Source organism: Bufo bufo, chromosome 9 (assembly GCF_905171765.1).
Source record: "Bufo bufo chromosome 9, aBufBuf1.1, whole genome shotgun sequence".
In the NCBI taxonomy this organism is placed as follows: Eukaryota; Metazoa; Chordata; class Amphibia; order Anura; family Bufonidae; genus Bufo; species Bufo bufo.
Genome location: NC_053397.1, coordinates 90,740,834 through 90,757,249, shown reverse-complemented (window position 1 = coordinate 90,757,249; position 16,416 = coordinate 90,740,834). Strand labels below are relative to the sequence as shown.

Genomic DNA, 16,416 nt, shown 5'->3' with positions numbered 1-16,416 from the left:
TGAGTCCAGCAGAGCCTCTGCTGGAGTATCTCCTTACTCAACCTGGCACAGGTGGTTTAGAGTTTTTGGGGTACCTGCTGCACACAGCTTCCTGGCACATAGCGACTGACAGTAGCCATAGTTAGTATCCATGAGTTCCACCTGATGGGGACAGTCAGCTCTTACATGGCCCAGCTCCTGACACTGCCAGCAGACTATCGGTGCCAGGTCCGTAGAGGGTACACCCCGGGTGGGTTTGGTTGGTACAATCCGCCGGGTCTGGGATGGAGATTTACGGGGGTTGACTGCCGCCTCCCAAAAGAACCCCCTGTAACAGACTTATAGCACTCCACCAGGTCCACCATTTCTAGGGTGTTGCCAGGAGACGCCTGGCCGATCCAGTGCTGGAGAGGGGGTGGCAGAGCCCTCCAGAACATATCAGCCAATAGTCTATCCAGCATAGCCGTGGGACTCAGCACATCAGGCTGTAGCCATTTTTGCAAGAGGTAGAGTAAGTCATAATACTGGGTCCTCGCAGGCTCAGCTGGCTTAAACCCCCACTGATGTACCTGCTGGGCCAGGATCAACACATTAACCCCCAGTCTTGCCAAAATCTCACCCTTTACTTTTTGGTAGTCGGCTAATTTTCCTGATGACCACTTTCTCGTACATCACCAGGTAGGTTTTGATGTCGTCTGCGCGGGTCATCTTAGGTATCGTGGCATGGACTGCTTTCCCGGGCATCTTGGACGCTTGGGGTTGCTCCTGCTGTCTGCAAAGCCATCACATGTTGTAGCAGCAACTGGTTAGTCTCCTGCTGCTGCTTATTAGCCTCGTATTGCTGCAGGTTTGTCTCTCGCTCCATGGGGGCCTTCACAACAGCCTCCATTTTGTCGTGGGGTACTGGTTGTAATACAGCTGGTTTAATGCATGACATACAAACGTGCCTGAAAATGCAGAAGCCAAAAATAGCGGCATTTACGCCAGCCTCACTGCTTTTGCCCGCATCCTCCACCAATTGTGGGGTTTCGCTCTGGTAGAAAGGGTTTAGGGCGCAGTACAGAGGCAAAATACAAGTTCTTAACTCAAAACGTCAGTGTTTATTCACACTTGAGGCAATTGCACAAAACAGCACGTAACTTTGCAGTCTTGGTGTTAATTCAAACCAAAAGTTCATATAACACAAGTCACCTTGCTGGCAGTTCTGCCTCCAGTAGTCCACAGCAGGCTTTAGGGCACCTGTTTCCCCAGCATGCGGCTCTCAGCCCTCTAGCACCGCACCAGGAATCAGATCCCAAAACAGAGACATCTCTGCTGAGCCCATCTGCCTATTTAAGAACAGCCAGGTGCTGCCAAAACCCAGACCGTCACTTAAACCCTGGTCCGGTATTTGACCTCACCTGGCCGGAAACCAGCCCAGCCGCACATGCTGGGACGAAAATACCTGCCTTGCCAGACACAAAGCCTCACTGTGTCACACCCTATACACAGCAGTGTATGGGAGCACAGACTGAAAAGCGCTAAAGACACCAGAACTTCATGTGCCTACATTGCTTGGAAAACAGAAAAATAATTAAAGTATAGACAAAAATATTTTAGAGCATTTAGAGTAGGTTTTCCTAAACTTTATTTATAAGTTTAGGTACACTTTAAGTAATGATAAATTGCACGCTTTCAAGACTGATTCAGTCTTTTCAATAGGCTGATATAAAGAAAAACGTATGTATCATATGCAGTTATTGGCTACAGAAGAGATACAATGTATCAGAGTTTAACCATTCACATAGGAAGAAATATTTAAAGGGGCTATCCAACGTGTAAAACATGCCCCCCAATGCCCGGGCCCCTAATATAGATTATACCTTCCCCGCACAGCCGCCGCTTCATCTCCCTGTCGAGCGGATCAAAACATAGTAGCCATGATGGGGATGAGCCTCCCTAGCATCGCAGGTGACGCTAGGGAGGCTCGTCCTCATCGCGGCCTGCTATTGGCTAACGACCCCTCGTCACCAGATGTTTTGATCCGCACGACGGGGAGATGCAGCAACGTCGGGCGTGTGGGGAACAGGAACTACGCAGTGCCAGGGAGCAGGGTAAGTATAATTTATATGAGGGGCCTGGGCATTGGGGGGCGTGTTTTGCAAATTGGATAATCTCTTTAAATTAGTTTCTGGTTCCCCTGGTTCCCTAGTGGCAACAGGTATCACTGGTTTAATAACACCACTATAGATCACATGTATTCAGCTTTTGAAGAAATGTCCAACCCTTGATAAAAATCTCTACAAGTAAATAACACCTTTATGAATTTGAGATGAAATATTTAGATTTCTTTGATATAATTAGTGATCTCATAATCTCTGTATAAATCATGAAACGAAAAGTTTTGGTAAGATCAATTAATAAATCAAATGTGCTCTTACAATTGCCATATGTCTCTGGTTTTGCCAATGCATCCGGACAATGTTTATGTGATCTACTAATATCATAAAAGGCTACAGAACATGAGTTAAGCCCCCTACCATACATGAGCTACCAAACCTATAAATTAGTATGTGACTACAGTCAGCTTTAATTTTCTCTTCTCCATATTGAGTAAATTAAATTTGGATAATTTCACCCCATGGACTAAAATCCAGAAGGTAATACTGGATAATAACAGTAGTCAATTATAATCTTCTAAAAATACTATAATCTTTTCCAGTAGACATCATATTAGATAAAACTATTTCTATGTGACTACAGTACAAGACATACTTGGAAAAGCTCTTAAACATAGGTTCCTAGTTTCAGAGGCAGCCATCACAGAATAGATACAAGTCACAGCCTAACAATAAGTGATTTCAAGTCTCCTCTCTAAAATAAAACTTCACATTTTTCACTTTCCCTGATAAAAAAGACAATGTATAATTAAACTGCATCATGTCAACCATCTCTCGGTGGCATTCTTAAATATATGTTGATAAATGTAACAATTAAAACGTTATAGGCTTATAATATGACACTGGAAACATAATTGTTTGCATTGATATGAGGAAAGATACCTTATTTGGCTATTATATTGTCAAAGGAACCCTTCACTAAGGCATTTAAAATGTTTTAATATAATTAAAACCAACTATTGTGAGTGTATTGCTCTATTATTACAGCTAGGGTCATTTTCATTGTCTTCTCAAGTGTTATAGTAGGCGTCACCTCTTCACACATTAACCAGTGAACTTCTCATGTAAGCTGTGCTATTGGCCAGCAGTAAAGAGAAGTGTCCTGAAAACCCCATGGATGCCTTATAAGTACCACACGTCTTACTACTGCTCTTTGTTGGATGTACCACCTCTCTGTGAACTTCAGTTTGGACTTTACAACAAGAAGAAATTTATCATGGAATTCAGAAAACTTTGCATCCTCATGACTGTCCTTGTGTTTTGCCCAGTGTTCACTGCATCAGCATGGTGAGTCTGAACACAAATGTGGACGTGGAATCCAAGATAGTTTTCAGGGGAACAAAAAAGTTAACTTTTTCTTGTCTCTTTTGTTTTCAGGTCAGTCAACAACTTTTTGATGACGGGACCAAAGGTAACAGATATTTCTTACTTTTTTTTTTGCAATTCTTCAGTTTAGTATCCATGCATAGATAGGTAAATTATCAATGTCTAGTCATGTTATTTGGATTTGTGCAGGCCTACTTGACATACTCTACCAGCGTGGCAGTGGGAGCTCAGAGTGGCATTGAAGAATGCAAGTTTCAGTTTGCATGGGAACGGTGGAACTGTCCTGAGAGCGCCCTTCAACTAGCAACTCACAATGGGTTAAGAAGTGGTAAGTAAATTGAGTAAGAAGTGACCAAATTGTGACATCGTTTTATATTTAATAGGGATTATTAAGTGTAGAATTTATATTTTATATGCAGCATAATGTTTTTATTAAATTGGAATATACTGGAACTTTATATATATATATATATATATATATATATATATAATATATATATATATATATATATAATATGTATACTAATATGAGACACACAAACAATTTTAAAAAACCTGAGAAGAAGGCTACATTATTTTTACCTTAAGTTTAAATTCAATATTTCCAGCATGATTGCAGCTCTCTAATACATGTTGTCCAGTAGAAGGTTGCCTGTAATAAAGTTTAATTTAGGATGGTGAAATATGTTTGGTCCAACTCCAATCATCTTATAAAATGTAGAAACCAAATGTAATGTTTTCATACAGAAGTGATAAGAGAAAATGGTCCAGTGAAGAATTTCTATAAGTTCATAATCTGTGGATATTGAATGGAGCTCTGCATTTAGCGGAATCTCCTGCAGCTCAATTTATAATAGTACTTTAAAGTTCTTAAATAGGAGGACAGAAAAACCAGCTGAATTATATAGTATGTCAGACCAGCATGTAATAAAACTATTGCTTTATGTTCTCCTCCAGCAACTAGAGAAACATCATTTGTACATGCTGTCAGTTCAGCTGGAGTAATGTACACCTTGACCAGGAATTGCAGCATGGGAGATTTTGACAATTGTGGATGTGATGATTCTAGAAATGGACGCATCGGTGAGTTTTATTGTCTTTAGACATTAACTTTTCTGTTTCAATAATTTTTATACTATTTAGCATAATAATATATAAATATATAAAAAATATATTATCATTTTCTGTAGGTGCCTATAAAATTTCCACTGGGAATTAGATAGATAGATAGATAGATAGACCATCTATCATCAAAATCACACAGAACAAAAATAAAGGCATAAAGATCAAATTACCAATTAAAAGTAACCATAAATCATTATTTTAAAAAATCCATACAAAACAACAGATATAAATAAGAAAGACAATTGTTTATATCTGTTGTTTTGTGTGGATTGTTTTAATAACGATGTATGGTTACTATTACTTTACTTACTGCATGATTTTTGTGATAAGTTTATTAAACTACATGCTCTGCACACTTATTTTGGGTTTGTATGTCAGTATGTAGCTATAGATTCTTAGATATTTAGAACGAATGTACTCATGGCTATCCAGTTTTCAGCATCTTATAACTGCTATTGGTAAGGATAGTTTTCACTTATATGAGCAACTTCCTGGGTGTACTAGCCAGCATCCAGCAGTGTCATTCAACAGCCATCAATTGTAATGCTCAGCAGTGGGAGGCAAGAAGAGGTCATTAAGATACATATGCAAAGTAACATTGCTTTCATCAGCAAAAAATAAAACACTCAGAAGTATAGAATTGCAAATTTTAGTTTTGCCAGCAAATTGACTTTTAAACCATATTGAAACTGCATAAATAATAAGATTTTTTATTTTTATTCCTTTCATAGGTGGAAGAGGTTGGGTATGGGGTGGATGCAGTGATAATGTTGAATTTGGAGAGAGGATCTCAAAACTTTTTGTTGATGGCCTGGAAACGGGACAAGATGCTCGAGCCTTAATGAACTTGCATAACAATGAAGCAGGAAGACTTGTAAGTTCATTAACATTTCTTTGTCCGGTGTATTCTTTCTTGACATGTTTCTTTCATTTACCTACATTAAAATAGAATAGAAGCAGAGACATGCTGTCTAATAGGAGGTCAAAGCAGGTTATCCTTACTGGGATTGTTGCCCAGAACATTTACACCTTCTCTATAAACTGACATGTGCAAACACTGGCCCAGCATACTTAAAGGTGTTGGAGAAGTGTGGGCTTAGCATTCGGGAGTCTTCACACTTTCGCATGATGTGTATTTGGTTTTGGATTAGGAGTCCTAAAACAATAACTTTCTTTAACACCGAGTATCACTCTGTAAAGACAAGTGTTTCTTGTTGGTGTTAGAATTACCAGATGTCTCTTTCAATGACAATTCTTTATGAGCCAGGAAGGCACTGGGAATATTTTTTATCACACTGATTATTCCACTGTGACCCCAATAGGTCCTACATTTCTTATTGGCATGTATTCTTCTGAACAATGTCAGAAAATACTTCGATTTCTTGAGTATTTCATTTTGATATATTTTCACATCATCACTTCCGTTTGTAAATCCTATTTTGAATATTAATCATTTTCAAAAAATTGCAGTATATCTCTAAGGCTAGTTGCACTGTAGCTTTTAGGGTCCTGCAGGCCGTTCCAGCAAGGAACAGCCTGCCAGATCTCTCTGTATTTGGGCAATGCCAGAAGCTTAAACGTCCCCGTCCTGCCCACTAATAAAGCTGTTTTCTTCCAGCTGATTCTCGGCATATTTGCTAGGTTGAGTCCAGATGTCCGCCGGTCCCCATTATAGTTAACGGGGTCGGATGGGGACATTCAAGCATCTGATAATGCTGGAATGCAGAGAGATCAGACAAGCCGTTCTCTGCTGGAAAAGCCTGCCAGATCCTAGACGCTAGTGTGCAACTAGCCTAAAGTAGTAAAAACAAAATCTATGTGTAATGAATTAAGCATAAATAAATGAATGAAGCAGTTGTTCTGTTGGTAGAGAATTTTCTGCTCATTATCCTGAAACTGGGCCAGTTCCTCAGCATCTAGTCTTTGCAAATGTCTGTGAGTGATTGAGCTCTACAAGGATGGACCATTTAGCGCAAGATGAAGCTTATTCCTCATCCTTATTGCTGCTTTCAAGACCTTTTATCATGACTAATTTTATGGACACAATTGTTGAGTTATAATTAGCCTGATATAATATCATCTAGGGCCTCCTTTATCTAAATATTAGGATATGTGCACACCTGCAGGCAGATTCCAGTATTATGTTCTGGCATATGAACAGAATGCTAGAATCACTGGATCCAGAATATTCTGGCCACTGCCCGTGCCCAGTCGATCCCTTTCACTATAATGGAGTCCATTGGGCTTCCATTATGAATACTGACATTTTGCAGACATAACATTGCTGCATGCACAGGTATTTGTGACAGAGGCTCCTGCCAGAACCTCTGCCACCGAAGTGAACCTAGCCTAACTTAGTCAAGCACTTCCCCCCATCATCAAGCACCCGGACACATGCTCCACCCACTACTTATGCCCCAGTCCAGCACCTCTGCTGCTCAGCTGTTTCAGGAGGCCGTGGAGCTCACTGGAATTCCAGTCAGCGCTGCAGCCTCCCAGCATCTCTCCAAGCACAGTGCTGTACATTGTATAGTGGTTGTGCTTGGTATTGCAGCACAGCCCTATTCACTTGAATGGGGCTCAGGTGCAACCAGGCCATGTGACCGATGTACAGTGACATCACATGGCCAAGGAAGAGGCTTAGGTGTTCACAGAGCACACAGCCTCTTCTAACAGCTTATCGGTGGGGGTCCTGAGAGTTTAACCACGCCGATCTGATATTAATGACATATCCTGAGGATAGGTCATGAATATCAATTCCTAGATAACCCCCTTGAAACATGATTAACTATGAGTATGACTAGAAATTGTAAATGGGGGTCTTATGCTGTGTCTGGTGTTGCAAAGTGCTGAGTCTGGAAGAAAGCAGCCTTCACCATTCATATGACTAGCATCATACAGGAACATGTACGTCTGATATTAAGTCAACCAATTAGCACAATTTAAAGGAATACCTACATATACAGTACAGACCAAAAGTTTGGCCACACCTTCTCATTCAAAGAGTTTTCTTTATTTTCATGACTATGAAAATTGTAGATTCACACTGAAGGCATCAAAACTATGAATTAACACATGTGGAATTATATACATAACAAACAAGTGTGAAACAACTGAAAATATGTCATATTCTAGGTTCTTCAAAGTAGCCACCTTTTGTTTTGATTACTGCTTTGCACACTCTTGGCATTCTCTTGATGAGCTTCAAGAGGTAGTCCCCTGAAATGGTTTTCACTTCACAGGTGTGCCCTGTCAGGTTTAATAAGTGGGATTTCTTGCCTTATAAATGGGGTTGGGACCATCAGTTGCATTGAGGAGAAGTCAGGTGGATACACAGATGATAGTCCTACTGAATAGACTGTTAGAATTTGTATTATGGCAAGAAAAAAGCAGCTAAGTAAAGAAAAACGAGTGGCCATCATTACTTTAAGAAATGAAGGTCAGTCAGTCAGCCGAAAAATTGGGAAAACTTTGAAAGTAAAGGCTATTTGACCATGAAGGAGAGTGATGGGGTGATGCGCCAGATGACCTGGCCTCCAAAGTCACCGGACCTGAACCCAATCGAGATGGTTTGGGGTGAGCTGGACTGCAGAGTGAAGGCAAAAGGGCCAACAAGTGCTAAGCATCTCTGGGAACTCCTTCAAGACTGTTGGAAGACCATTTCAGGGGACTACCTCTTGAAGCTCATCAAGAGAATGCCAAGAGTGTGCAAAGCAGTAATCAAAGCAAAAGGTGGCTACTTTGAAGAACCTAGAATATGACATATTTTCAGTTGTTTCACACTTGTTTGTTATGTATATAATTCCACATGTGTTAATTCATAGTTTTGATGCCTTCATAGTCATGAAAATAAAGAAAACTCTTTGAATGAGAAGGTGTGTCCAAACTTTTGGTCTGTACTGTATAATGAGAAAAAAGCACAACTGTAGTGAAGCATGACCATTGAAAACTTACATAATTTCTAAGTAGTTTTTCATAATCCACCGCAAGTTCTAACACAACATCTCTGCATTTAAACAGGCAGTGAAAGCAACTATGAAGAGAACATGCAAGTGCCATGGAGTATCTGGAAGCTGCAGTGTACAGACATGTTGGTTACAACTGGCAGAGTTTCGGGATATCGGCAACCATTTAAAAGTTAAGCATGACCAGGCTTTAAAACTTGAGATGGACAAGAGAAAGATTAGATCAGGTAACAGTGCAGATAATAGAGGAGCCATAGCAGATGCGTTTGGATCTGTGGCTAAAACTGAGCTCATCTTTTTGGAAGACTCCCCCGATTATTGCCTAAAGAACGCCAGCCTCGGTCTCCAAGGCACAGAAGGGCGAGAATGCCTCCAAAGCGGAAAGAATTTGACCCAATGGGAAAGGAGAAGTTGCAGGAGGCTCTGCACTGAATGTGGTCTTAAAGTAGAGGAGAAGAAGATTGAGATTGTTAGCAGCTGTAACTGCAAGTTCCATTGGTGCTGCACAGTGAAATGTGAACAATGCAAACAAATCGTTATCAAGCATTATTGCTCCAAGCGGGAGAGAAATTCTGACATGTTCGTAAAAAGGAAGAGTAGACACCAGAGATAATAACCTCAGTAGGGTGCAATACATGGACAATACAACTGAATATTCATGTCTCGGGTCTTTTTGAATGATTTATGTGTTGTTCTCTATTTTTAATTTATCATTGTTATAAATGAGTAACTGTATATTAAGTAGTGGGTGCTCTACATGTTTGTTATAAATATTGTGTTAAATAAAACATATGCACTTTCAATGTTTTCAACAATTAGGAATGAAATGTGTTTTTATGGAGACTGCTGGTGGACTTCTATCATATTCTGCAATATGAAATTTCCACAGCAGACTGACTAGTATGTCCTGCCAATAATGTTTATGGGAATATGTCCCAGAGCTGTGACAAGTCGTCACAAGTTGCCTTCTCTGTCTGTAAAAGAACAATAAAGTATGAATATTTTCAAGGGTATACAAGAGAGGCCTTCATTTGTGAAACATTACCTGAACCCGAAACTAAGGAGTGAAGAATGCACCTTTCTCTCTATTACTTCATATTTATACAGTTGTTTTGCAAATAATAAAATGAGCTGAATTTTGGTCTGTTCCCAACTGCCAGGTAAAATCGATAGAGGCCCCCACCCTCCATTTTAATAGCACCATTCTTGGTGATCACTTTGAGGACATTTTTTTTAGAAGTCGGTCAGAAACAGTATCTGCTTATTATAGGACCACATACAAGTACTGATCATCTCTAGTAAACCATGATTTTCAGCTGGATAGTACAGTGTAAGCCCAGCATAAAACTATTACTCGTCAGTATGTGACTGTCGACCTTTGCATCATTTATCACTATGATTCAACACTGTTTTGGCATGAAAAAGTTGCAAATTGCATGTTTGCAACTTTCTCAACAGCAGTTGTGCAAACATTTTGGTAAGTTCTCTTACTCTGCCGGCCTCACCACTTTTCCGGAAAGGGGGAGTGGCGAGGGCAGTGATGGGGTGGTGTGAGCTGCCCCGCCACATTTATAATCTTCTACTCCAGTTTTCTGGCATAGAAGAAAGCTGAACTCAACACCAGCCATGTGCGCCTTAGCCCTATTAGTTTTATAATATTTGTAATGATCCATATCAAAGGGGAGTACTATCATTACTTTTCTTATCATGTCACATTTTTATATACTGGAAATCTCTGCAATTCCTTTACAAATGATCTAAAAAGGGTCCATAGCCAAATAGCTTTCTCCTCCTTGTTACATGCTCATTTACAGTGTGCTCTTGGCAAGAAAAGGTTATCATAGGACTCAACAACTCTCCAGGGACAACTTAAACAATTACAGAAGACTCCATAAAGTTTGTCCCTTTGATATGCTAAATGTCATTTGCCTGTAGTGAGATTCATTATTCTAACGATCAGCTTCTAACCCTTTGAACCTGCGTATATACTGTATGCTTGTAAAAAGACTGTGAATGTTTGGTGGTCTCATCTCCTGCTGTTACTTATCCTAAACCTGGTGTCAAGTGTGGAGAGACGCTTCCTCTAGCAATAGTGTCTAGGAAATGAACATTGCAGTAAGTTCATGAAATATATCCTGCTATTAAAGAAAAGCAGCAAACACAGGCAAGTTGCAGGCAGCAAATATGCAGACATTTTCAGTGTTTTAAACAATGATTTTTTGGAAACATCAAAAAGGATCTGATTGCCATGCAAATAGCATCTAGTTAGCTGGTACGTGATAATTTGATGAATACAAGGGAGATTGCTTAAGTAAAGACCAGAACTGTTTAACACCACTTAAAATATTTTCTTTCTCTTCTACTGAACAGAAACAAAAGGTACATGAGAAGACAAGCTGGTTTGTTTCTGGAGCTTTATCTGGAGCCGACCCTATCTCCAAATTAGTAGTGGAGGTTGTCCATTGCTAAGTAATCTAGGCAATAAATAGTAATTGGGCTGACTGGAGGGTTCTCTATGTAGAGCAAATGTAGATTACATTAATACTATTAATGGCGTTACGTAGTTTAACCTCTTTTGTTAATTACTTTAACAAAATGCAATTACTTACATAGTGGTGTATCAGTTATTGTTTTACAGTCTTTACAAAACATATGAGTGTTTTAGAGATAACTGTAGAGTGTTCGGGATTCAGATGGAAAAGTAAAAAAAGAAGATGAATTTGATGTCTTATTTAAGGGCAGAATATCATACTAAAGTACCCTTTACAGTGGCTGAGGATAGACCAGATAATCAAAAGCGGTCATAGAAACGCTCAATAACGATTATCTACCAGTGTACAGGTTACCGATTACCCGATGAATGAGGGAAATGCTTAGGTAGCAGATCGTGCAGTCTAATCATGCTCTGTTGCCGGCAAACAATGATTCAGTATGAGGACGAGCAATGGCAGTAGGGATCGCTCCTCCCCTTATTGTGGAGAAGATTGCTGCCTGTAATAGCTGTGGTCTCCTTCAGCAATGAGCAGGCGATTGCCGGGAAGGAATGCTTCCTTCCTGACAATCGTCTGCTAAATTTATCAGTGTACAGGGGCCTTAACATGTCAACTGGTATGTTAGGGTATGTTCAGATATGTTAGTCAATTCTGTGACTAAATCCACAGAGCCAATTTGCAAACCATTATTTCCAATAGGAATTTGCATTGCTGTTTTTGTGGCCACAGATTTTTTCCACATGGATCTCTCAGAAATTATGGCGGGTGTCTGTGGTCAGATCAATGGCATTCAAACTATAAATCCTCAACAGATTTCTGAGGGTCAGCCATGGATGTCTTTCATGAATTCTACAGCAAATACACTATACATTTCTCCAAGTGTGTTTTAAACCATCTGAACATACCTGGTACATACAAATCTAGGGCACACCTCTTTAAAGTAGATGCTTTATTCAGTCAATACTGTAAGGGGTAGCTCTCTTTCAGGGGTCACGTTCACAGATATCTTCACAGACAATGGATTTTTCATGTCCAAACTGCTTTATTGCAGCACAAGCAAAAACATAAACAATACAAAATGAAAGCCTCCAGTCTAGGCTCTAACTAAAACATAAGACGTGTCTCTCTGACTGACCTATACATCACAGTTCACACACTGTTTCAGGTGCGGCTTGCTCAGCCCAATAGTCCAGCAGTCTCCAGGCTGTAGCAAATACGAGTCTCTTTTGGGAATTATGGTTCAGCATTCTTTCCATTCTTTTTCAGAGTTTCCATTCTTTTTGTTAGCCTTCTCGTTCTTTTTGGGCATGGCATCATATACTTGCCCTCTTAACTCCTCCTCCTCACCGAGGTAGGAGGCATCGGGGACACCGGGGTCTTCAACAGACTCTTCGTCTTCTGGCATTCTCTCCAGAGGATCACCCATATCAGCCTCATTAATTTGGTCAGTAGAAACATCTTCCATCTTCTCTGGTACTGCAACGTCACTGTTTCCAGACCTATTTCCAACAGGTTCTGGCTTGTACTTCTCTTCAGCAGAGAGCTGGTCAAACTTTCTCCATACCGCATGAGAGACATCAGATTCTCGTACAATATAGCTTCAGCGCTTCTCTGCTGCATCATCAGACACAGGAGTACCCACCTTCTCTTTCTGGGCCTCCTCCTTTGACTCCTCTGAAGCCTTCTTCAGTTGCTCTGTGAAGACAGCTAGTCCCTTCTCTATCGTATCTAGGGACCGTGTGGAGAGAGAGAAATCCTCCTCCTGATTGCAGCTGTACTGACCTGTCAGGTCATCTATCACTGCCTGGGCATGGGTCTCAGACACTAGGCTGACGTCTCCCTACTTAACTCTCGTCTGGTCAGGTATAACTGTTGCCTGGTCGCTACTAGTAACCACCTTAGTTTCTCAGGACCTTGACATGGTAGCTTCACTCTCTGAGTTGCTATCGGTCGCATCACATGTGTCACATATACCGCTCGTGTCATTATTAATTCTGACCTCTAGGGGCACCAATGAGATAATCTCGACCTGGGACACTTCCTTAGTAACCATAAAACACTGTGGAGACTGCATATCCACCTCTGGTACATGCGGTACACCCTCTAGCCCTACCATATTTACATTCACCAGAGATGGAGCTGTGCTTAGCTCCACACTATTTACAGTACAGACCAAAAGTTTGGACACACCTTCTCATTCAAAGAGTTTTCTTTATTTTCATGACTATGAAAATTGAAGATTCACAATTCAAGAGAATGCCAAGAGTGTGCAAAGCAGTAATCAAAGCAAAAGGTGGCTACTTTGAAGAACCTAGAATATGACATATTTTCAGTTGTTTCACACTTGTTTGTTATGTATATAATTCCACATGTGTTAATTCATAGTTTTGATGCCTTCATAGTCATGAAAATAAAGAAAACTCTTTGAATGAGAAGGTGTGTCTAAACTTTTGGTCTGTACTATATATGCAATTCTTCAAATCTCTTGATCAAATCATATAGTTCTTCGTGAAAAATAGCAGATGAAGAAAATAAAGCTTTATTATCATTTACATTTTTACCACCAGGGGTCGCTTCTCCCCTGACCACACCCTGCAATGGAAAAGGCATGTTATCAACATCACATATTTCACATGACATTCCACTTTCATTATGCATTCCTGCCAAATTGGCACAATCACCTTGCACCTTATCCACACCATTGTTTCTAATGGTCACTTCACTTAAAGGGCTAGGTACCAGTTCTGCAGGAGTTTCGTCACTGACTGCAGAAGTGTTTCCACTTCCCCAAAAATCACGGAACCACATGAAATCACAGCCCAACATTCCCTCATGTATGAGCATATTTGCATCATCAAGTTTATAAGTCTCCGTTTTCACAGGCGTCTCACACCCAGTGAGAGCCCCCGGATAGTTCATGCTATCCCCATGACTGTCCCGCAGATAGTTCCCAGCCACCCGGATGGCAGGTACTGGGATCACCTGGCTCTCTGCTTCCAACAACGCCTGGACTGCCCTTTACCATAAGGTCACACATTTGTGTAGCAGTCTCTAGTCCAGGTGTTTTTACACCAACTGGCTCGGCACATAGCAACTGCTGCTGGCTCATACCACAACACAGGGCTTCTGAGGCATTAGGGCACTGGTCAGCCACATGCCCAACCTCCAGAGCCCCGCTCACTGTTACTTTGTCTGCTATACCAGTAATAACTGGAACACTCTTACCCAATGTCGTCACGGGTGCAGTCGCCTCGGAAGATGAGTGAGCTAAGGGTAGCTCTCTTCCGTGTTCATCGTCTTTCTCCTGGATCCTGGGAACCGCCCGCCCAGGATCGCAATCAGACTCCACAATAGCCGCAGCGACCTCCGATTTTGCAATCCTGCTTCCTCTTACGCGGCCTAGCATGGGATCCTTGGTATTCGCCATCCCCCAGTAACTTCTGGTAACTGACAACACCGGTAAAGCTGTCACTTTCTCCAGGTAGTGGTTGCTCCTAGCAACGTCATTACAGTTTCTCCGCACATCCTCTCCAGGACTCGGTACACCCTGACAGGGAACATATGCACTCCGGAGTGCCACACTGCTCTCCCTTTCACTTGGTTCCCGTTGGTTGCCCTTAGCAATGACCCACATCTTTGTCTCTGGAACTCCAACCTTAGAACTGGAAGCACTCTCTCTGCTCCATAGCTGCCAAAACAACTGAAAGTCTTTGCCCAGTATGACTACATGCTGCTGAGACTATTGAATTATGGATTTTAGCTATCCCACCGAGTTGAGGTATCTGAGTGGCATATACACACCTTCCTGCACTGTCCACCTTATCACAATACATATTCAAAATTGGCAGATTTTCCTAATTTTGCCAGTCTTTATACAGTAAATCCAGGCATATATAAGATGATGTTTTGTTGGTTCACATCTAGAATCGCATCAAGAATGAAAATGGAGAGAGGGTTGAGCAGATTTTTAAAGCCCAATGAACGTTTCTTCATACCCATCTTGCTCTGACTTCCACCTTAGCTGACACCCCAGGTGTTGGCCAAGAGACTGTCAAGGTCTGGCTCGACCCCGAAGCCAAGGGGTTTGCAGAGGGGGTGAGAAACCTGATGGCCACCCTCCCACACACACCCCTAAACCTCCGGGGGTAGACCATAAGGCTGGCACAAGCCTGAAAAGTCCTAGTGACAAACAAACGTGGAAAGTGGACACACAGTGAAACAAAAAATGTGATAAGTGAATGACAAAGCCTTTCTCGGCGAAACACGCGTTGAGGTGCAGCTCTGGTCACAGACCTTGGGTTCCGGCATACCATGGGTAATTTGTGTTTTTGTTTCATGCATTGTTACTTTGTTAATTCAGTTTGATTTATTGCTTACACACAGCATTCCTGCTCTGCCCTTGATTGTGTTACTATTTGGTAATCCGCATTTATCGGATTGCCATCTATGTTACCATTGGGGGGTAGGTGTGCTGTGTGTGACCATATTGACTTTTTTGTATTATTGTATGTAGCATACACATGGTTATAGGTTACTTTGGGTGAACTTACAGCTCTCCCATTAGTATGCAGCTTTATACCCAATGTCTGTGACCCCCTTTTCCCTGTTAGTCCGGTATATGTGAGGGAGGTTGATTTTGGTCCCACCACATGGGGCGCACCCCCCCCCCCTTTACTTTGTGCCTTTATGTTATATTTATTGTCATTTAATGTGTCTTTAATAAACTACATATATTTTATATGTGTGCTCTCTTATTCTATATGGGGTTATTGTTTTTTTTATTGTTTTTTATTTTTTTGTTGGTTGGATAAGTGACTGTATGCCATTACAGCATGGGCATTCGTCAAGAATTAAAAAATCTTGCCTAGCCAGAAGGCCCAGGCAAATAGAGGTGAGTGCGCTCAAATGTGAGAAATTGAAGTGCTTGCAAGTGTGCCGATACCCAGTGGGAACCCCCAGTGAGTTTTCCACCTCAAGCTTTAAAACAACCCAACTCATGGACTTGATCTGGAGGTCCCAGGTCACTTACAAGTGACAATCTTTCAGCTATCAACATACACCTAATGGTTAATTTCTGAATCTCAGTGGCCCAGTTCAACCATTGATAAGAACAGGTAGTACATTTGATCTTAGCCAAAAGGCCGAGAATCAAACTACTTTAGCCTGGGAGTGCCACCTTAGTGATCACGGAATTTCTACTGCCATGTAAGTAGAGAGGGAAGAGCGGATGGCACTGCTGCGGGCTGATGAACCTTCACCATCTGAACATACAATTAGATGAAACATCACAAAACTAGTGTTCTGTCTCAAGGAGAACACCCCCACCGCCTCCTGTTATCCACTTTTCCTTATAAACCAAATGGTAGAATA

The 16,416-nt window shown here is 41.2% G+C and overlaps 1 protein-coding gene and 1 pseudogene across 1 annotated transcript; one reads left to right on the top strand and one right to left on the bottom strand.

Annotated features, from left to right (window-relative positions):
• Nucleotides 1-3,354: 3,354 nt before the first annotated feature.
• WNT8A (Wnt family member 8A) lies at nucleotides 3,355-9,167 on the top strand. Its single transcript, XM_040407489.1, has 6 exons — nucleotides 3,355-3,425; nucleotides 3,516-3,549; nucleotides 3,654-3,792; nucleotides 4,422-4,547; nucleotides 5,321-5,463; nucleotides 8,610-9,167. Exons 1-6 carry the CDS (start codon nucleotides 3,355-3,357, stop codon nucleotides 9,165-9,167), a joined length of 1,071 nt encoding a protein of 356 aa, XP_040263423.1.
• Nucleotides 9,168-16,054: 6,887 nt separating this feature from the next.
• Nucleotides 16,055-16,199, bottom strand: LOC120979964 (annotated as a pseudogene).
• Nucleotides 16,200-16,416: the final 217 nt, after the last annotated feature.